The sequence below is a fragment of the Haematobia irritans genome, chromosome 1 (genome assembly GCF_050003625.1).
Source record: "Haematobia irritans isolate KBUSLIRL chromosome 1, ASM5000362v1, whole genome shotgun sequence".
Lineage (NCBI taxonomy): Eukaryota > Metazoa > Arthropoda > Insecta > Diptera > Muscidae > Haematobia > Haematobia irritans.
This window is the reverse complement of record NC_134397.1, coordinates 11,196,992-11,219,385: the sequence shown is the minus strand read 5'-3', so window position 1 is coordinate 11,219,385 and position 22,394 is coordinate 11,196,992. Positions and strand designations below refer to the sequence as shown.

The following is a 22,394-nucleotide window of genomic DNA, read 5'->3' as shown; positions in this document are numbered from 1 at the left end:
GAGAAATCATGGCCTTGTCGAACAAATCCAGAAAAGAATGTTTAGATACCTTCCGTAACAACAATTATTATGATGTTTTAAGTGAAAGTGAATACCAAATCCAATTTCCTGAGCTAAACAAAAAAACAAAAACAAATTCTACAACCATAAATGAGGCAATAAATAGAAGAGTTACAAAAATTAAATATAATAAAGTTGCAAAAACCGTAACAAAAAAATTCAATCCCACAGCTACTCCTATAAATATTACTCCATCAAAAGCAGTTTATGAATATGACTCGTATCAACCAGTCTCAGATTTTGAAAAAGTATTCACAATGTTCTCCACACAATTATCATCGATTCTAAAGGCTGCAAACTGTTCAGAAGGTCTACTTTTTTTAGATAATTTCAAAAAATCCATTAAAAATACAACAAATCCAATTTCTCTAACCCCTTTTAATGAAAGAAAAAATGAACATCCTACAACATAACATCCAAAGCCTAAATAAAAACAAAGATATATTAGATTTCTACCTAAACAAGTTGAACATACATATTTGTGTTCTGAGTGAAATTTTCAACTATGAAGATAATGACTTTCGGTCAAATTTAAATAACTACAAAATTTTTTCAAAAAAGAGGGAAGATAACTATGGTGGTGTTGCCATATGTGTCAAAAATGGCATTAGCATGAAACAAATTAAATTCTTTTCGTGTCTAGACATTATAATTTGTGAAACAAAAAACTTACCAACAAATTTTACAATTGTCTCGGTATATTTCCCGCACTCTGTTAAATCATCAATATTGAAAACTGAATTAGAAAGGTTATTAACCTTCCTAGACAGAAAACAGAATGTTCTTCTCTGTGGCGATTTTAATGCTCGTTCAAGAATTTTTGGTGATTGCAAAGACTCTGTTAGAGGTAACATGATTAAAGAAATCTTCGAAAATTCAATTTTTAGAAACCTAAATAATGGTTCACCCACATTTAAAAAATCCCTCACAGACAATTCTCAAGGATCTGTTCTGGACCTTTCTTTCACTAACTCATTAGCCTCAATATCTTGGGAAGTCTTAAATCATACAATTGGCGGAAGCCACCACTTCCCTATAGTGATGAAAATCAATACTTCTGCAAAAGCAAAAAATAAATTTCTCTCCAAACATAAACTAATCAAAAATCTAAATGATATCACATTATCAAACAATATTAATGATATTCAAAAAAAACTAAAATCGGAAATAAAAAACGCCACATTTGTTGTGACCTCAAAAAAAACACCCAAAAACTGGTGGAATGCCAAAACGGAAAATTTCTTCAGACTCAGGCAAGCAGCTCAGAAAAAATTTGACCGCAATAAAAACGCGTTAAATGCTAAACAACTTGAAATAGCCATCAAAAATTTTAGAAATGAAATCAAAATTGCCAAAAAAAACTCCTTTCAATCTAAAATAAACAATCTAAATAAAGATCCAAATTCCAAATCACTTTTTAAATTCGTACGAAGCTGCAGAGACTCCTCGTCGACCTCAAGAACGTCAAAATGGTGTGCTGAGAATGATCTTAAATTTCTAAACCACCTCCAGACTCAAGTTCCCAATAATGTTACTTCATCTTTTCAAATCTCTAGCGATGAAAACGTCAAAGATTTTTCAATGGATGAATTCCTGGAAGTTTTAAAAAAAAAGACTACCTCGTCTGCGGCAGGTATAGATGGTATCACTTACGAAATGATCAGACAATTGAACCTCTCAGCTAAAAACCGATTACTTGAAGCGCTCAACCAAAACTGGAGAGAATGTAAGTTAGAAGATGAATGGCGCAAAATAAAAATTGTTCCCATACCAAAAAAGGGTAAGGACTTGGAAAACTATAAAAATTTCAGGCCAATTGCTCTCATTTCAGTACTGCTAAAACTGATAAATCTCATGGTCAAAACACGGTTGAATTTTTTCATAAATGAAAAAAACATACTTCCACCCCGGTCATATGCATATAGGAAAAATATGTCTGCCTCTATATGCATAAATGACATCCTCAATGTTATCAACTTAAATAAAGAAAAAGGAGAAAAAGTTATCGTTGTTACTCTCGACGTCTCTTGTGCATATGAATGTGTTGATATTAACACCCTTTATACAATACTACAATCTATCAACTGTCCGAAACACATATCCTCTTGGATCTACTCATTCCTCAGCAAAAGATTTCTAGTCATGGGAAAAAATGAAATTGAAATTTTAAATGGAGTCCCTCAAGGAAGTTGTCTCAGTCCAACAATCTTCAACATCTATACCAGTAGGCTGCATGAAATTGCTGATCAAAATACTCACATATTTCAATTTGCTGACGACTTCATAATCCTAACACATGACCACGATTTTGACAATGCAGTCAAAGTTCTTCAAAATAAAGTCCTTGAGTTTGCGGCAATCCTCTTAGATCTCAAACTTAAAATAAATGGAGACAAATCGGCGGTAATGTACGTAGCAAAAGGAGCGAGGAAAACTCCACTAATATCTCTTACAGGAAAATTAATAAAGCCAACGCTCTCTATCAAATTTCTGGGAAGAAAGATTACAAATAGCCTCTCGCTAAAGGAACACTATGATGATATCGTATACTCATGTAGAAACTCATTAAATGCAATAAAAATGCTAACCTCACTCAAATATGGACTTCACCCATCCATAGCAACTAACATAACCAAATCGATTATCTTTTCAAAGACTGAATACCTGATCTCATCCATGGCTCACACACCCAAATACTTAAATAAAAGGATTAACACATTTCAAAATCAAATATTAAAAAGAAACCTTGGTCTAACCAAAATCACGCCAAATCATATTGCTTATGCTTTGGCAGGAGTCCTACCTCCACAACAAAGATCTCAATATCTCGCAGCAAAGGAGATATTAAAGTTAAAAATACACAACAAAGAGCTTTATTGTAGTATCACGTCAAACGCCACAAATAAAACAAGCCTAGGACTAGTATACACCAAATTCAAAGATATATTTATAAATACGGTAGTTAATATAAAAGTTCAGGCGTCTAGAAAAGTACAAATTGAACTAAACGCTTTCCCTTCGAACAAAAATACCATAAACAAAGACTGCTTCCTAGCGATATATCGACAAAAAGTAAACGATCTCATGTCAGAAGGCTTTGCTATTCTGGCCACCGATGCCTCTCCGATGGAAAACTCAACGGGTTGCTCAGTGTGCAATATTTCTACCAAAGAAAACTTCGCTTACAAGATTGCAGATAAAGTTTCCTCACTCACAGGAGAGTTACATGCAATTGAGAAAGCTGTAGACATAATTATTGAAGACGGCATTTGTAAATCTGCGATCTTCACTGATAGCAAAAATGCCTGTCTACTATTAGGCAATAACACTCAACACAACTACCTTATAAACGAAATCGTAAGGAAGATAAACAATTCTATGATCTCAAAACTTTCTCTAATATGGACACCATCTCATGTGGGTATTCCACCAAATGAATTGGCTGATCATTTCGCAAGGCATGCTGCTGATGCTGGCTGCTTAATAGAGTCTAAGCACTCTGTAAAGGATGCACAAAATAAAATCAAAAACCTGCTATGGAATGAATGGGTTGATAACTACAAGACGGAAATCACAAACAAATACACGTTTTTCAGTCATTTTTATTCAGAACCGCCTTCCAAACCATGGTACAAAAACTCAACTCTAGCACCAGAACACATCAAAATCATAAATAGACTTCTCTCCGGCTACACGTATACCAGGGACTTTTTATACAAAATCAAACTTGCGGACACAAACAATTGCTCCATATGTGGCACAATCGAGAATGCTGAACACCTGATTTTTCAATGCAAAAAATATGAAAATGAAAGAAAAGATCTCCTAATATTCAGAACTTACAACAACTTACGTGATCTACTCAGGACAAAAAACCAATCCAATATAAAACTTTTAATAAAATTCATAAAAGACTCGAAAATAGAATTGTGAAAACAAAAAGCAAATCAAAACCAAACATAAATAAACTGTAGAAACTGCCATCGAAGTGACACTATACGTCAGTCACACAACCAGCCCTGGTATATGAATAACACCTGCGTGAAGATAGCGACGTCGCTAACTTTCGATAACAGGGTTATCGAAAAAATAACAGGGTGACACAGAGACGACAAAAACTGAATTAATATAAGACGGACAGACAGAATATTTAATGAAATTTATGTATTTCCGTGCTTAAAAACAACGATTTATACACAGAATATGGTAGAGAACAGCTTTACCTACAATTTGGTGTCCCACATGTGCCTGTTCAATGTTATTTAGCTTGGTTATTATTGGGTACTGGTGGTCAGGACACTATTTCCCATGTGGAGTCCAGGAATGGACTTCGTACACAAAAGTGACAACGGAACTTGATAGAGGGCATCAATACCTACAATTTGGTATACCACATGTATCTGGGAAACGCCGAGTGTAGAACAAAATTTTCCAAAAACTGTTGGACGCACTGGTGGTCAGGACACTATTTCCAGCGCTGAGGCCAGGAATGGACTTCGTACACAAAAATGACAACGGATATTGATAGAGGGCATCAATACCTACAATTTGGTATACCACATGTATCTGGGAAACGCCGAGTGTAGAACAAAATTTTCCAGAAACTGTTGGACGCACTGGTGGTCAGGACAGTATTTCCAGCGCTGAGGCCAGGAATGGACTTCGTACACAAAAGTGACAACGGATATTGATAGAGGGCATCAATACCTACAATTTGGTATACCACATGTATCTGGGAAACGCCGAGTGTAGAACAAAATTTTCCAAAAACTGTTGGACGCACTGGTGGTCAGGACAGTATTTCCAGCGCTGAGGCCAGGAATGGACTTCGTACACAAAAATGACAACGGATATAGATAGAGGGCATCAATACCTACAATTTGGTATACCACATGTATCTGGGAAACGCCGAGTGTAGAACAAAATTTTCCAAAAACTGTTGGACGCACTGGTGGTCAGGACACTATTTCCAGCGCTGAGGCCGGGAATGGACTTCGTACACAAAAGTGACAACGGATATTGATAGAGGGCATCAATACCTAAAATTTGGTATACCACATGTATCTGGGAAACGCCGAGTGTAGAACAAAATTTTCCAGAAACTGTTGGACGCACTGGTGGTCAGGACAGTATTTCCAGCGCTGAGGCCAGGAATGGACTTCGTACACAAAAGTGACAACGGAACTTGGTAGAGGACATCAATACCTACAATTTGGTATACCACATGTATCTGGGAAACGCCGAGTGTAGAACAAAATTTTCCAGAAACTGTTGGACGCACTGGTGGTCAGGACAGTATTTCCAGCGCTGAGGGCAGGAATGGACTTCGTACACAAAAGTGACAACGGAACTTGGTAGAGGACATCAATACCTACAATTTGGTATACCACATGTATCTGGGAAACGCCGAGTGTAGAACAAAATTTTCCAGAAACTGTTGGACGCACTGGTGGTCAGGACAGTATTTCCAGCGCTGAGGCCAGGAATGGACTTCGTACACAAAAATGACAACGGAACTTGGTAGAGGGCATTAATACCTACAATTTGGTATACCACATGTATCTGGGAAACGCCGAGTGTAGAACAAAATTTTCCAGAAACTGTTGGACGCACTGGTGGTCAGGACAGTATTTCCAGCGCTGAGGCCAGGAATGGACTTCGTACACAAAACTGACAACGGATATTGATAGAGGGCATCAATACCTACAATTTGGTATACCACATGTATCTGGGAAACGCCGAGTGTAGAACAAAATTTTCCAGAAACTGTTGGACGCACTGGTGGTCAGGACAGTATTTCCAGCGCTGAGGCCAGGAATGGACTTCGTACACAAAAATGACAACGGAACTTGGTAGAGGGCATTAATACCTACAATTTGGTATACCACATGTATCTGGGAAACGCCGAGTGTAGAACAAAATTTTCCAGAAACTGTTGGACGCACTGGTGGTCAGGACAGTATTTCCATCGCTGAGGCCAGGAATGGACTTCGTACACAAAACTGACAACGGATATTGATAGAGGGCATCAATACCTACAATTTGGTATACCACATGTATCTGGGAAACGCCGAGTGTAGAACAAAATTTTCCAGAAACTGTTGGACGCACTGGTGGTCAGGACAGTATTTCCAGCGCTGAGGCCAGGAATGGACTTCGTACACAAAAATGACAACGGAACTTGGTAGAGGGCATTAATACCTACAATTTGGTATACCACATGTATCTGGGAAACGCCGAGTGTAGAACAAAATTTTCCAGAAACTGTTGGACGCACTGGTGGTCAGGACAGTATTTCCATCGCTGAGGCCAGGAATGGACTTCGTACACAAAACTGACAACGGATATTGATAGAGGGCATCAATACCTACAATTTGGTATACCACATGTATCTGGGAAACGCCGAGTGTAGAACAAAATTTTCCAGAAACTGTTGGACGCACTGGTGGTCAGGACAGTATTTCCATCGCTGAGGCCAGGAATGGACTTCGTACACAAAAGTGACAACGGAACTTGGTAGAGGGCATTAATACCTACAATTTGGTATACCACATGTATCTGGGAAACGCCGAGTGTAGAACAAAATTTTCCAGAAACTGTTGGACGCACTGGTGGTCAGGACACTATTTCCAGCGCTGAGGCCGGGAATGGACTTCGTACACAAAAGTGACAACGGAACTTGGTAGAGGGCATTAATACCTACAATTTGGTATACCACATGTATCTGGGAAACGCCGAGTGTAGAACAAAATTTTCCAGAAACTGTTGGACGCACTGGTGGTCAGGACAGTATTTCCATCGCTGAGGCCAGGAATGGACTTCGTACACAAAACTGACAACGGATATTGATAGAGGGCATCAATACCTACAATTTGGTATACCACATGTATCTGGGAAACGCCGAGTGTAGAACAAAATTTTCCAGAAACTGTTGGACGCACTGGTGGTCAGGACAGTATTTCCAGCGCTGAGGCCAGGAATGGACTTCGTACACAAAAATGACAACGGAACTTGGTAGAGGGCATTAATACCTACAATTTGGTATACCACATGTATCTGGGAAACGCCGAGTGTAGAACAAAATTTTCCAGAAACTGTTGGACGCACTGGTGGTCAGGACAGTATTTCCATCGCTGAGGCCAGGAATGGACTTCGTACACAAAACTGACAACGGATATTGATAGAGGGCATCAATACCTACAATTTGGTATACCACATGTATCTGGGAAACGCCGAGTGTAGAACAAAATTTTCCAGAAACTGTTGGACGCACTGGTGGTCAGGACAGTATTTCCAGCGCTGAGGCCAGGAATGGACTTCGTACACAAAAATGACAACGGAACTTGGTAGAGGGCATTAATACCTACAATTTGGTATACCACATGTATCTGGGAAACGCCGAGTGTAGAACAAAATTTTCCAGAAACTGTTGGACGCACTGGTGGTCAGGACAGTATTTCCATCGCTGAGGCCAGGAATGGACTTCGTACACAAAAGTGACAACGGAACTTGGTAGAGGGCATTAATACCTACAATTTGGTATACCACATGTATCTGGGAAACGCCGAGTGTAGAACAAAATTTTCCAGAAACTGTTGGACGCACTGGTGGTCAGGACAGTATTTCCAGCGCTGAGGGCAGGAATGGACTTCGTACACAAAAGTGACAACGGAACTTGGTAGAGGACATCAATACCTACAATTTGGTATACCACATGTATCTGGGAAACGCCGAGTGTAGAACAAAATTTTCCAGAAACTGTTGGACGCACTGGTGGTCAGGACAGTATTTCCATCGCTGAGGCCAGGAATGGACTTCGTACACAAAACTGACAACGGATATTGATAGAGGGCATCAATACCTAAAATTTGGTATACCACATGTATCTGGGAAACGCCGAGTGTAGAACAAAATTTTCCAGAAACTGTTGGACGCACTGGTGGTCAGGACAGTATTTCCAGCGCTGAGGCCAGGAATGGACTTCGTACACAAAAGTGACAACGGAACTTGGTAGAGGACATCAATACCTACAATTTGGTATACCACATGTATCTGGGAAACGCCGAGTGTAGAACAAAATTTTCCAGAAACTGTTGGACGCACTGGTGGTCAGGACAGTATTTCCAGCGCTGAGGGCAGGAATGGACTTCGTACACAAAAGTGACAACGGAACTTGGTAGAGGACATCAATACCTACAATTTGGTATACCACATATATCTGGGAAACGCCGAGTGTAGAACAAAATTTTCCAGAAACTGTTGGACGCACTGGTGGTCAGGACAGTATTTCCAGCGCTGAGGCCAGGAATGGACTTCGTACACAAAAGTGACAACGGAACTTGGTAGAGGGCATTAATACCTACAATTTGGTATACCACATGTATCTGGGAAACGCCGAGTGTAGAACAAAATTTTCCAGAAACTGTTGGACGCACTGGTGGTCAGGACAGTATTTCCATCGCTGAGGCCAGGAATGGACTTCGTACACAAAACTGACAACGGATATTGATAGAGGGCATCAATACCTACAATTTGGTATACCACATGTATCTGGGAAACGCCGAGTGTAGAACAAAATTTTCCAGAAACTGTTGGACGCACTGGTGGTCAGGACAGTATTTCCAGCGCTGAGGCCAGGAATGGACTTCGTACACAAAAGTGACAACGGAACTTGGTAGAGGGCATTAATACCTACAATTTGGTATACCACATGTATCTGGGAAACGCCGAGTGTAGAACAAAATTTTCCAGAAACTGTTGGACGCACTGGTGGTCAGGACAGTATTTCCATCGCTGAGGCCAGGAATGGACTTCGTACACAAAACTGACAACGGATATTGATAGAGGGCATCAATACCTAAAATTTGGTATACCACATGTATCTGGGAAACGCCGAGTGTAGAACAAAATTTTCCAGAAACTGTTGGACGCACTGGTGGTCAGGACAGTATTTCCAGCGCTGAGGCCAGGAATGGACTTCGTACACAAAAGTGACAACGGAACTTGGTAGAGGACATCAATACCTACAATTTGGTATACCACATGTATCTGGGAAACGCCGAGTGTAGAACAAAATTTTCCAGAAACTGTTGGACGCACTGGTGGTCAGGACAGTATTTCCAGCGCTGAGGGCAGGAATGGACTTCGTACACAAAAGTGACAACGGAACTTGGTAGAGGACATCAATACCTACAATTTGGTATACCACATATATCTGGGAAACGCCGAGTGTAGAACAAAATTTTCCAGAAACTGTTGGACGCACTGGTGGTCAGGACAGTATTTCCAGCGCTGAGGCCAGGAATGGACTTCGTACACAAAAGTGACAACGGAACTTGGTAGAGGGCATTAATACCTACAATTTGGTATACCACATGTATCTGGGAAACGCCGAGTGTAGAACAAAATTTTCCAGAAACTGTTGGACGCACTGGTGGTCAGGACAGTATTTCCAGCGCTGAGGCCAGGAATGGACTTCGTACACAAAAATGACAACGGAACTTGGTAGAGGGCATTAATACCTACAATTTGGTATACCACATGTATCTGGGAAACGCCGAGTGTAGAACAAAATTTTCCAGAAACTGTTGGACGCACTGGTGGTCAGGACAGTATTTCCAGCGCTGAGGCCAGGAATGGACTTCGTACACAAAAGTGACAACGGAACTTGGTAGAGGACATCAATACCTACAATTTGGTATACCACATGTATCTGGGAAACGCCGAGTGTAGAACAAAATTTTCCAGAAACTGTTGGACGCACTAAAGAGCATGACACTATTTCATTAGAATTTCGGCACGAAATAATGAACGTCCAAAAATTGCAATGCAGGAAATTGCTTGACCAACATAAAGATAATTTCATTGGTTGTAACTAATTAAAATTTATTGAATTCTACTGTGGAGCATGCAGGTATAATATATTTTCGCAAGAAAAGTTGTATTTATTCGCTTCATTTTATTTTCACGTGAACTTAGTATGTTTGACTAAAATTCGGTCGTCAAAAGGGGGTATATTAATGAAAATTAGGCTCGTATGTTACCTTGGCAACTCTGCGAACGATATATAACACATAGAAAATGGCGGACAAATTGATATAACAGATATAACTTGTTATTAGAGACGCTTTGCAAAAACGGTGTAAAGGCCAGCAACATTAATATTTTTATAAAAAATAAATAAGATTGAAGAAGATCATGGTACCAGTCGAGCCCGTCCATTTGCTCCTGAGGATTCTGTATACGATCCAATTGTGCCATGTTATTGGAAAGGGTCGCTTTGGTGAAGTTTGGCGCGGTCATTGACGTGGTGAAAATGTGGCTCTAAAAATTGTTTCTAGTCGAGAGGAATGCTCGTGAAGCAGAAATATATCAGGCTGGTACGTTGCGTCATGAAAATATTTTATTTCATAGCAGCTGACATTGTTGGTAAGCTTCATTCTAAAATTATTGGGTCAAAATATATACTTGACGATTGTTTGTTTTAGATAATGGGACTTGGACACAATTATGGCTAGTCACAGATTACCATGAGAATGGTTCACTTTTTGATTACATCGCATACTGTAGATACAAACACAATGCTGAGTATGGCCTTATAAATTGCCACAGGTTTGGCTCACCTCCACATGGATATTGTGGCAACACGTGACAAACCGGCAAATTGCCCATCGTGATTTGAAATCGAAAAATATATTGGTTAAATCCAATTTAACTTGTGCCATTGCTGATTTGAGTTTAGTAGTGAGGCACATTGAGTAGGTACTAAACGCTATGTGGCACCTGAAATTCTGGATGAGAGCACGATTGCTCAACATTTTGATTCATATAAGAAGACCGATGTTTACGCTTTTGGCTTAATTTTATGGGAGATTGCTCGACACTGTTATATTGACATGATATATGATGAATATTAAATGCCTTACTATGATGTGGTCCAGCCCGATCCCAGCATTGAGGAAGTGAAAAAAGGTATGTTAAAAAATAAAAATTACAATTTAAGAATTACCAAATTAACCCGTGCATATCATTTTATGTATCATCTCATACTAAAATTAATTTGCTTTTTACAGGTCGTTTGTTTGTATTGATAAAATGAGGCCCAACATTTCCAATCGTTGGCATGCTTCAGATGTGTTACACAGCTTAGCCAAAGTCATGAAAGAATGTTGGTATGCTAACCCAGTAGCGCGTTTTACAGCTCTTAGAATCAAAAAGTTTCTGTCAAATACTCGGGTCCAAGAAAAAACCAAATATTGATTTGTTACGTGATATCCATAAAATGAAAGTTACAAATCAGGAGTCCTTCCAATTCATGTTGAAGTGATGGATATTAACGATACGCATCATGAACACATCAATTACATCAAATAATTGATAGATGAACAAACGTTTTATATGTTTACGAAAGAGATTTGAAAAATATAGAGTGATTTATACTGATATCTTTGAAATGTTTGCCGAGACGAAAACAATGGAAGCGTGCAATCAGATTGAAATGCTTAGTGTAGAAACATTATTCTGTCCGTCATTGCAGTTGGAATTTCTTTGTGAACTTTTCTCAAAACTGTACGCATTAAAGCTTCTCTATGTTCTGTAATAATTATCGTATTATTAGAGGTGTGCACGTGAGTAATATCGTGACTCACGAATAATTTTATGATTAATTTACCTTACCGAAGTGTTTGAAAACATGAGCATTATTAAAATCGAGTGTTATTAAACTCTTAACATCCCAGGTGTCACTAAAATTGTAATTGAAGCGTTTTATGTTGATGTCTGAAAACATGAGCATTATTAAAATCGAGTGTTATTAAACTCTTAACATCCCAGGTGTCACTAAAATTGTAATTGAAACGTTTTATGTTGGTGAGCAGGAAGAATTTCGTGAGTGTAATTAGTTACTCACGCACAACGACGAATATATTATTTTCGTGACTCACGCTCACGCACGACATTTTGGTTTGTTAATCACGCACACTCACGTTGCTGTCATGAGTGTGACTCACGCACGAATCACGAAAATGTTCGTGAGTCACGACAATTTCGTGTCACGTGCACACCTCTAGTATTTATGTACATAGAATATTTACGTACCTCGTGAGGAACAACATTGGTTTGGTAATATGTAGATCGGAATCCCAAATATTTGAACAATGAAATTCATGAAAGGCGTTTTTGTTTTTCCCCGATACCAAAGAACCTTTTTTTGGTTCACAATGATCAAAGTTTAGCAACGAATCATAAAAAATTGGTTAACCCAGCCTGCCTTAACTTAATAATAAAAAACAAATATTGTTCCTTTGCTTTAAACACTTTTTCCTAAAGCGTTTATATTGAATAATTGTATATATATGATAACATTAGGGAAGGTTTAAGGCCTTTAATTGTTAAGAATATAAAAAACAAAAACTGAAAAAGTTATATATCCTTGTAAATAACCATTTTATATACACTTATATATACATAAATCTATTATAAGAAAGTACTGCTACATTTTTATTGTCGTTTCAATAATACTGCCATATACTAAGTTTTTGAATAATTGCCAAACCATAACCCAAGCTACATTTATTAAATAAAAAAGAAACAATTATTTCTATGTTTATTTTGTAAAAAAAAACGAATAGTTTTTTTAATAAAACATTTTATTTATAAATTAATAAACTGTGGTTTTATTTTAAAAGCATTTGGTGTTAATAAATTCGGAATTAAATTCCGAATGGAAGTGTTATTATTGTTTTTTCTCAATCAGTGTTTGTAAAGACATATTTGGGCCAAATATAAGATTGACCAATGCAATACAAAATATTTTCAGTGTAGATGTAAATTCACAGATCGGTTTATTTTATTGAAGACCTAGAAGGTATATTTTTCCTTTCATGGATCTTGTTGGTTGCTTAGTGAGTTCTGGAGAATACACCAATCGATTTCCCATCTTTTATCAGGTACTATTTGGAACCCTTTGAATATTTGCAATTCCATTTGGCGTATTTGCTTGCTAGTATAGGTATCGTCGGTGATATATATGCAATCAGCAATGGCTGGTGGAAATAGCTCCTCATATTTGGCAGCAATAAAGAGAGCCGTAACACCCACCAATTGCAAATGGGAACGTTTTGTGTCCTTAACAATTTGCAAATAGCGATCACTAATGGCCACAGCCAATTGGAATGTTTCGGCAACCAAATGGAATTGTGTATGCACTTCAATAAGAACTGCTCGCATTTTAGCATAGAGCTCAGCTCGTCCTTCCAAATGATTTTTCATAACAGGTTGTTCAGTCTCTAGCTTGAAGAGATAAGCGTATATATCGTTTACATAGTCAGAGACAAGGACCAAGTTTTCAGAGTCTCCATCATCAATGTCCTTGACATCGTCTAAAAGTTGGTTGAATGTGATTGAACACTAATAATTTTCAACTTATTTTCCTCAGTAGGGGCTGTGGCGGCAGCGGCATTTGTGGGTTCAGTTTTAACTTCTTTGCGGTTTAAGGTAGTACCTGAGTTGGATTTGACCAATGGTTGTTTGGTATTTTGAGAAATGGCAACTTTGAGTTTTATTAAGGATTTGCGCCATAGATTACTGCCTTCGCGGCGTAGGGTGGTTTCCACAGTAACACCTGAATCAGTCTTGCTAGTTTTATTAATAACTGAAACAGATTAACAAGAAATTTGTGAAATAAATAAATTCCTAACAAATCGAAACATAACAGGATGAACTTACTTTTAACTTGTTGCACTTTATTTTCGACCCTTTTTGTGGTCAGCGTTTTGACTTTATTTTGCCCAACTTGCAAATGTGAGTTTGTTGATGCATGACGTTGCAAACCTCCTAACCCGTGTGGTCGTTGTTGAACTTGTGCCTAAGCGCACCGAATTGGAACGTGTTAGAACTTTGCGTTGTGCTGGAACTGCGGTAGTCACTGTTTCCCCAGTGGCAACATTTGTACGAGTAGCACCTCCAACTGTGGTCGTGGTTGTTGTTGTCTCTTCCAGTGGGTGTCAACCCTTGCTTTGGTGGCGCCCAAAACATGTTGCAGTTTTGAATCTTTCAAACTGAAATGAGGTAAAGTATAGGTTAAAGTTTACATTAAAATAACCAAGTGACTATAGTATGATATCTCAAACTAAAAGCAGAGATTATTGGATATAATTTTTGGGGCTTTTAAATGAGCAAGTAATAGATAAAATATTAACCTTAGAATTTTTCGATTCCTAACAAGACTTGATAAAAATATACTCGTCTTCATATCCAGTGCCCCACACAAGCTCCCTAAATCACATTGTGGTTAGGGTATCTGCGAAAAAATGTGCCTGCCAAAAATATTTATTTTAAGCTCCTTAAAATATATACCAATCGACTCAGAACCACCTCCTGAGTCAGTTTAGCCCTCGGTGTTCGTCCGCCTTACCATGTATTTGTTGTTCACAATATTCAGGCTACTATTATTAACCGATTTTGATGAAATTTGGTACATTGTTGATGGAAGAATGGGGGAATATAATTACAAATAAAACAAAAAACTGTTTGATTATGTTATCAAACAAAAATTAATGCCCAAAAAGTACTAAATGTACCAAAAAACTAATTTGGAACTACCTGTGCCAATACTTTTGTTAATCAAAAAATGTACCTTGTTTTAATTTTTTATAATTTAAATATTGAAAGAACAAATTCTGTTCTAAAATAAAAAATGATCTATATTCTTAATGCAGTTGCAATCCAAATTGAAATATCTTTTAATTTAAAATAGCTTCGTATAACTTTATAAATATGGTTTTTAAACAAAATTGATTGGTGTGTCAATATTTATGTGGGTCGCTGTATATATTTGCAATTTTAATTTAGTATTTTGCTAGAAAAACCGAACGTAGTACTCACCGTAGGGTGTACAAATTGTCCTATTAAGGATGCACAGAGTAATATCTGAGACAAAGTGTGACAATTTCGAGTAAAAATTAATCAGTTTCAAAAATTAGATTACCTACACACAAATTTATGTTTTTACATAATTTAATAAACTGGAATATAAATTATTTTAGGAAAAAAGAGAACAGTTGTTCAATATCGGGAAAATCGAAAACAAATTTCTGATTGGTGGCAGAAGTCAGACTACAATTACAAAAAGAATTACCCTAAAATGGGAAAACTGGTTTCATATGCCCCTAAACAGAACGGTGATCGAGATGGGATATCGAAAACAAAGCTTTCACAGCACGGACTTATATTAACTAATAGGTCCAATGGTATATAGTTTTCGATATGGAATACCAAAGTTTGAGTTTAGCCGCTAAAATCAATGATAAATCCTCGAAAAGAGAATAAAATTGTAACTTCTTGTTGCAAATTTTATTACAACTTGATGGGGAATGATGCAATGCATGAATATGTAATCGTAAAAAAGAGCGCAATAATGCCATCTTAATGTTGGCCTTAAAATAGGAAACTTCATTCCCTTGGACATGTAGATGCTTTTCAAAATAATCATATTGAAGCGAATTTGATAGCAAAATGTTCGGACACTTTGGTGGTCCTAAAAGTTTAGCAGGTCCATAGAATAAAAATTACCACCTACGTTCGTTCAGCCACAACAATCGCAATGTTCTAAAAAATACCTTTATTTGTTATAAAGGCATGTTTTCGTGAAATTCTCAAAAAAACATGACAGTGGCAATAAAAATTATATATCCACAATTTAAAAATTGCAATTTAAATTAACAAACGTATTTTAATTAATTACCTAATATTTATACTTATACATAAAATACAAAAATTTGAATTTCGCCAGATATTATTTTATTTTTATTTCCATTTACTTAAGCTATTCTTTAAAAGGCCGATTAGGCGAACTACAATGTATTACTCAATATTATATGAAAATATAAAGCATAAATTAATCAAAATTATATTAATCAACTAAAACGTATATTAGAATACGTTAAACGAAATTATTTGACAAATTAAATGCAAATTATCCAAATGCGAGAGTATGTTTTTATTTCCAGCCATATGTTTTTTGACCTGAAAATCAGAAATTTAAAAATTGATAGAGTTAGAAATTATATTTTTTCATGATCATTAATATAAATATGATTCAGTTCTATCTACTCAAAGTCAATAAAAAACAGTAGTATTTTTAATAGAAATTCATTTATTCATTATTAAACTATGATAAGGAACAATTATAATAAGAAAAACTATGTACTAATTTCATTAATAAAGAAATAAAACTAATCAATATAGCATACATTATTTATTTTGGATTTTCATTCGAAGGCGGTGGAACCATTTTTGGGTCCGAAGTCGCAGTGGTAGACATGCTTGGACCATTCGAAGCCACTGTCTGGGTCGTAGCTCTCGAATTATTTACCGTATTTAATGAAGATGGTCGTGAATATGGGATATTTTGATTTCCATATGGATACTGGTTGTAATATTGAGGGTATTGGTAAGTAGTGGGTAGTTGCATTGGCCGTGGAATTTGTTGCAATTGTTCATTTTGTATTCTTAATCTGCGTAGCTCTTCTGTAATTTGTTCAAGTCGCTGCTCTAGCTGGCGCCGACTTAAACTTTCTCTATCTTGTCGACGCCGTATGGTTTGCCTTCCATTATTGTTTCCTCTACTTCTCCTATTGTTACCTTCTAAGGTGAGATTAATATTTAATTCTATTGGAATTCTTATTGGCTTCTGAAAAAGAAGATTTCGTAAAAATTTGTCCAAATATTTGTCCAAGATAAAAACTCACCATTTTATAGAATCTATAATTTTTCGGTAGCGCTTTATGTTCACTCGTTGATTAAACGACAGCAACTGATCTTTTTTTGAAATTTCAATCCGAGCTAGGACATTTTTGGAGATGCCATATGTGTATTTATTCGGAGATGCCACAACCCAACAAACACAAGGATGAGAATTTTTCATATTTAACGCCATATCAATTTGATAGTGAATCCCATCTTCAGGTGTGTACTATGTTCGGTTTTCGAGTTGAAAATCACTTTATTTTCGCGATTACTTCTCCTGAAATAATCAAAATTATAAATGAAAACAAACTTATACTTATATTATAAAGTAACCGCGAAAATTTCAACTCGAAAAGTGAACATAGTACTTACCTTTAAACATTAATTCAAATGGCCTTGCAAATTGCTTGCTTTCAACAAAATTTCCAATAGGCTTGAAGCATTAAAATGAAATTAATTTGAAAAGTTGTTGCTAATATGTTGAGAAATTGTTGCTAACGTGTTGAATTCTATTGTTTAGGGTAATGTCTGTTTTTTGTTGAGAACGCGAATTTCTCACTAATTTTTCATATTGAATTCTAAGCTAAGTCATATAAAAAAATCGCATATAAACAGTTTTAGAGAAACATCATGCATTTTTGGTGCTTTGTATAAAGAATAGTGTTTTTGGATAAATTAAATATTTCACGCCAAATATTGTACACACTAAAGGTGTGTAAACACTAAAGTTGTGTACACACTAAAGGTGTGTACAACGTTCAGTTTTCAAGCCGAAAACAATTTTGCTTTACTTGATTAATTTTAAAACGTTAAATGTTTCGCAAGCAATGTCCTTCATCTTGTCCATCCATAATTTTATAAGATTTAATCATAATATCCTCGTTATACATCTTTTTTGTAGATAAAATTATTTTTTATTCATTTTTGGCATTGATCATATTTTGATGAAATCTTATGCAGTTATGGAGATTGATTCAAAAAACTAAGGGTATGGTCACACAAATATTTGTCCAAATTGAATGTCAAACTGGTTTGGCTGTGGCGAATAATTCTTTTTTCATTTCTGTTAAAAATTTGTTCAGTGTGACCGTACCGTAAGTGCAAATAAGATGGTTTCCGGGGCGAGAACATAGTATCCACTTATGTGAATGTGAGGCCACGATTTTAACAACATAACTTACAATTAATATAAAAAAAAAAAAATTCTTTGAACCAGTTGAACCTTCTCGAAAGCAATCGGTTTTGTTGAATGCTGACTTTGCTTTCAAGAAAATCTCCAACATTGGAAACATTAAAATTAATTTGAGAAGTTGTACCTAATGTATTGAGAAGACGTTGTTATGTGTAAAAAAATTCTCAAATTGAATTCTAATCTAATTCTATTAAAAATGTTTGAAGACATGTTGAATATAAACATTTCTCGAACGCTTGTGTTTGTTGGGACATTCTACATGTATAACCAAAACGCAAAATGGCGGCATAACCAATACGCAAAATGGTGGCATCTCTAATGCAACGGGATATTCATTCTATAAGAATTTCTCGATCTATGATAGAGTTAATAAATCTTTTTACAAATAAAATTTTGCACTCTGTTCAGTGATATAAATTTCTTTAATTTAATAAGTTTATTAATTTGACAAATTAGTTTTTAAGTGTTTTAAGAAAAAAAAAAATAAATAATGCCAAAAATAGATAGAAATATTTTAATTTCTATTTTAAAAAATTATGAAAATTTAGAAGAACTTTTGCACTACTATAGTGACAAAAATTTAGCATTTCAATCGGTAGTCGATAGTATGAATGCAATGAAAAATCCAAAGAAATTCCAAAAATTAAAAAACGAAAGGCATAACAGGCGTATTATATCATATTATGCCGAAAAAATATTGCAGGAGCGCGCCCTAACCGATGGAAATGAATTGCCCTCAAAGATAATAGATTACGAAATCAATAAGGAAGTCATGGAGCAGGATATTCTTGGCCAACTAATCCCTGATGAAATTGGGTCGGTATCAACGGATGAAAATAATATTAGTAATATTAATATTATACATGAAAGGACACCAAATGTTGAAGATAAAGGGAAATTGTATGTTTCTCAAGAGCATTCTTATTGTTCGTTAAAATATCAAACGAGCCAGCAGGACTATGTACTCTTCTTAAATGAATCTATAAGATGTCCAACAGATTTCAATACTAATATCGAAATCAGCGAAATATCGGAATTAGAATGGAATTTAAATAGCGACTGCGGGACAAACTCGTTTTTCTCTCCAGAAATTGAGAGTACAAAAATTTCAAAAAATAACAATACCGACATTTTCAATGTTTCCCAAGAGCATTCCTACTGTTCGATGAAAGATGAAGCAGCTGGCCAAGACTATACATGTTTCCTGAATGAGAAAACTGTAAGAAGCCCAATGGATTTTACCAATAACATGGAAATCGCACAAATATCAGAATTGGAATGGGATTTAAATAGAGACTGCGGGGCATATACACTTTTCTCTCCTGAAATTGAGAGTACAAAAGTGTCCATAAGTAAAAATCCTAACTTTTCTGATGTAAATTCTAAGCAGGAATATATGGCAGAGATACTATGTGAGTCTCAACAAATGCAAAAATATAATGAAAATGAAAAATCATCAAACGGAATGGAAATAAATATCGTAAGTATTTATTTAATGTACATATTTTATTTTTATTATGTATTCTAATGTAAAGTTATAACGCTATAAGCTTTTATGATTTATGAATATTCAACAAGAATCGATAACATGTCTACTATATAAAAACTATTTTTGAATGAAATTCTAGGCGTTAGTTACACAATCAAAATGTTTTTCTAATAAGAATGCGAGAAATAAGTAAAAACTCAATATGGCAATTCAACATTTCGGCTAGGTACACTTAAAAAATATTGTCCTGAAAACTTTCAATAAAGTCGCTTTGTCTTTATACATGAAAAACTACATAAAAACTACATGAAAAAAAATTGTTGGACTAAACTCAACTTGCCTTTAATAATTCTGAATAATTTTCAATACCAAAATCGTTAGACAAAATCTTTGGATCGGAGTAAGTGTGCACTTTGATAGATTAACATTGTATACAGCCTAAACATCGTTATAAAGGACTACTTTACTCCAACTCACCTGAGTTCATGATATGCTTTATTTGACATTACCCCACTTGGTTTAGATTTATACGTTGAAAATTCGTCCAAAATATCACCTGAAATTAGTAAAAAGTTTAATTCAAAATTGGAAAACATAAGAACTGAAGTTTGTATCAAGTTCGAGTTTAACCGCTAAAATTTCACTTTTTTATTTCCTCTGATAATCAATTTTAAAGAATATAAACATTGTGTAAACTTGATTTGGGCTATTACCCAAGTAATTAAAAACATTTAATTTCGATTTTTATCGGCTAAACTAGAACTTAATACCCACCTAAAGGGATAAATGTAATGTTGTCTCACTTCGAAGTGAGACAAAATTTCAACCGAATCGGTTGAATTCGGATAAAATAAATATATATAAAAAATCTGTCCTTTTTTCTCTAGAGATGTAATTTTAAGAAAAAATCCCTACAAAAAAAGGATTTTTCCCTACACATGGCATCACTGATTAATACATTATTTTGTAGCACCCAAACATGAGTCTATTATCTTTTTGTATATTTAATATTTTAGAGCTCACTATGTCCCAAAAAGCAACTAGAGGGTTCAAATGAAGAAACTATAGATGCCAAACTCCCGATTTCCTATAGAAACCCAAAGAGTTCGCAAGAAAAGCCTAATAGAAGCATTCGAATGGTGAAGAATATGAAAGAAGTCCACACAAAAAAACCATCTTTTAAAGATTGTAAGTACAAAGATTGCACTTTTCATTGCGAAAATGTACATGATGTCGTAAACAAAAATGACATTTTCTCTATTAAAAAAATTTTACAAGATTATCTTCGCGAAACGTATGATAATTTTAACAATGTATGTGATCTGAATATTCATTCAAGCAAGTTTAATGAAGATCGTACAATTTATACCATGTATGCTTATTGTAATGATAGCGCATGTTGTACGTTTATATTTCGATTAAACTTTGCTAACAAAAATTGTGAGGTCTTTAGATCAAAAGAGGAATTGAGGCATCAAATTGGAAATCACAAATGCTATCAAAATAGAGGCCCTAAACGACATGTGTTGAAGGCAGAATTACTTAAAAAAAAAGCAGTACTGTATAGAAAGGAAGCTATAAATAGACAGTCAAGATTTTTGCGACTAATTGGAAAACAACAAGATGTACGCCCAATCGCAACCATTCGGAAAGTTCGTTCAGAAGCAATGGGACATTTCGATTATGATAAACATCCATTTATTGACACCTTCATAATGAGTGAAACTAATTACGAGCATTTCATCCAACATTTAGCAACACCATTACGGGTTTATCTTTTTTCAAAAGAAAGGTTGGAAATGTTGCATAAATATGATGCTCTGTTAGCACAAAAAGCAGACTATACCATGCGGATTGACGCGACAGGAGGGATTATAGAACCAATAAAATGTGCACAGAAACGAGTTTTCCTTTATTCCATAGTTACACATTTTTCGGATTCAAACAAAATATTTCCGGTTGCTGACGCAATACTTTCAACTCATACAACTTACGAAATATCATTATTTCTTCACATGTTTAAAGATGCTATGAAAGAAAATAATCGAAGACCAATCTGTAGGCGAATTGTAACAGATTGCAGCTATGCAATTATCAACGCTATTTTGGCTGAATTCAATGGAATATTTAATATACAGGATTATTTGATAAAATGTCATTGCTTTTTACAAAGTGCATCTAAAAAATTGGATTTTATTGTTATACAATTTTGCACAAGCCATTATACGAAGATAATTTGCAAAGATATAGATGAACGAGTTCCATTAAAAAATGTAAAGCTACGAGAATTTTTGCGTGAATCTATTGGTCTGGCCTTTAACTTCACTACATTGCAAGAATGCAAAGATTGGTTTGAAATGATGAGCATCATATTGAGTGGTCAGTATTTGAACTCTCAAGTTTCAAAAGTAATTAACAAATTTATGGTTTTTGCAAAAACTCCCATTGAAGAGAATCTAATTAAAGAAGAGAGCGGCAAAACATATTTACAGGAATTAAGAAAGAATACGCTGGATGAAATAGCCAATTCAAGCCCATTTACAAGCATCTTTAAAAATATTTTGTTAAAAATAGAAACCATGGATTTATTTGAAATTGATGGTCTACAAAATCCTTTTTATTGTCCCGAATTTTTAGAATTTATGCTAAAAAAATATATTGCTTTCCTTCCTTTCTGGACAAACATAATCGGCTATCACGTTTGCTTTAAAAAAGAGCGAGTCAGCAATGGCCCAATTGAAGCTCATTATAAAAATGTAAAGCATTTAATATTAAAAGGAGAAAAGCACAAACTTGGACGTGCAATTCGAAAAATTGAGAAATATTATAGGTCTATAACAACGGATGTCGAAGCAATATACTTTGACGAAAAAATTCTAGAAACTATAAAGCCTGAAACTAAGATAA

At 35.5% G+C, this 22,394-nt stretch overlaps 3 protein-coding genes and 1 pseudogene across 4 annotated transcripts; 2 read left to right on the top strand and 2 right to left on the bottom strand.

Annotated features, from left to right (window-relative positions):
• The first annotated feature begins 1,992 nt into the window (after window positions 1-1,992).
• On the top strand, window positions 1,993-3,993 carry LOC142221359 (uncharacterized). Its single transcript, XM_075291080.1, has one exon. The coding sequence runs from the start codon at window positions 1,993-1,995 to the stop codon at window positions 3,991-3,993; it is 2,001 nt and encodes a 666-aa protein (XP_075147195.1).
• A 5,758-nt stretch (window positions 3,994-9,751) lies between these two features.
• On the top strand, window positions 9,752-11,662 carry LOC142220198 (TGF-beta receptor type-1-like; annotated as a pseudogene).
• Window positions 11,663-12,670: 1,008 nt separating this feature from the next.
• LOC142220199 (G2/mitotic-specific cyclin-B-like) lies at window positions 12,671-20,045 on the bottom strand. 2 transcript variants are annotated; one of them, XM_075289196.1, is made up of 3 exons: window positions 19,965-20,045; window positions 13,786-14,117; window positions 12,671-13,711 (listed from the first exon to the last, which is right to left on the bottom strand). In XM_075289196.1, the coding sequence occupies exon 3, from the start codon at window positions 13,327-13,329 to the stop codon at window positions 12,940-12,942; it is 390 nt and encodes a 129-aa protein (XP_075145311.1). In that variant the 5' UTR covers window positions 13,330-13,711; window positions 13,786-14,117; window positions 19,965-20,045; the 3' UTR covers window positions 12,671-12,939. The 2 variants fall into 2 exon arrangements, 1 of the variants encoding a protein (XP_075145311.1); XR_012717843.1 differs by having other exon boundaries at window positions 13,667-13,711; window positions 19,965-20,039.
• Window positions 16,202-18,441, bottom strand: LOC142237381 (uncharacterized). Its single transcript, XM_075308706.1, has 2 exons — window positions 16,809-18,441; window positions 16,202-16,750 (listed from the first exon to the last, which is right to left on the bottom strand). The coding sequence occupies exons 1-2, from the start codon at window positions 16,809-16,811 to the stop codon at window positions 16,316-16,318; spliced, it is 438 nt and encodes a 145-aa protein (XP_075164821.1). The 5' UTR covers window positions 16,812-18,441; the 3' UTR covers window positions 16,202-16,315.
• Window positions 20,046-22,394: the final 2,349 nt, after the last annotated feature.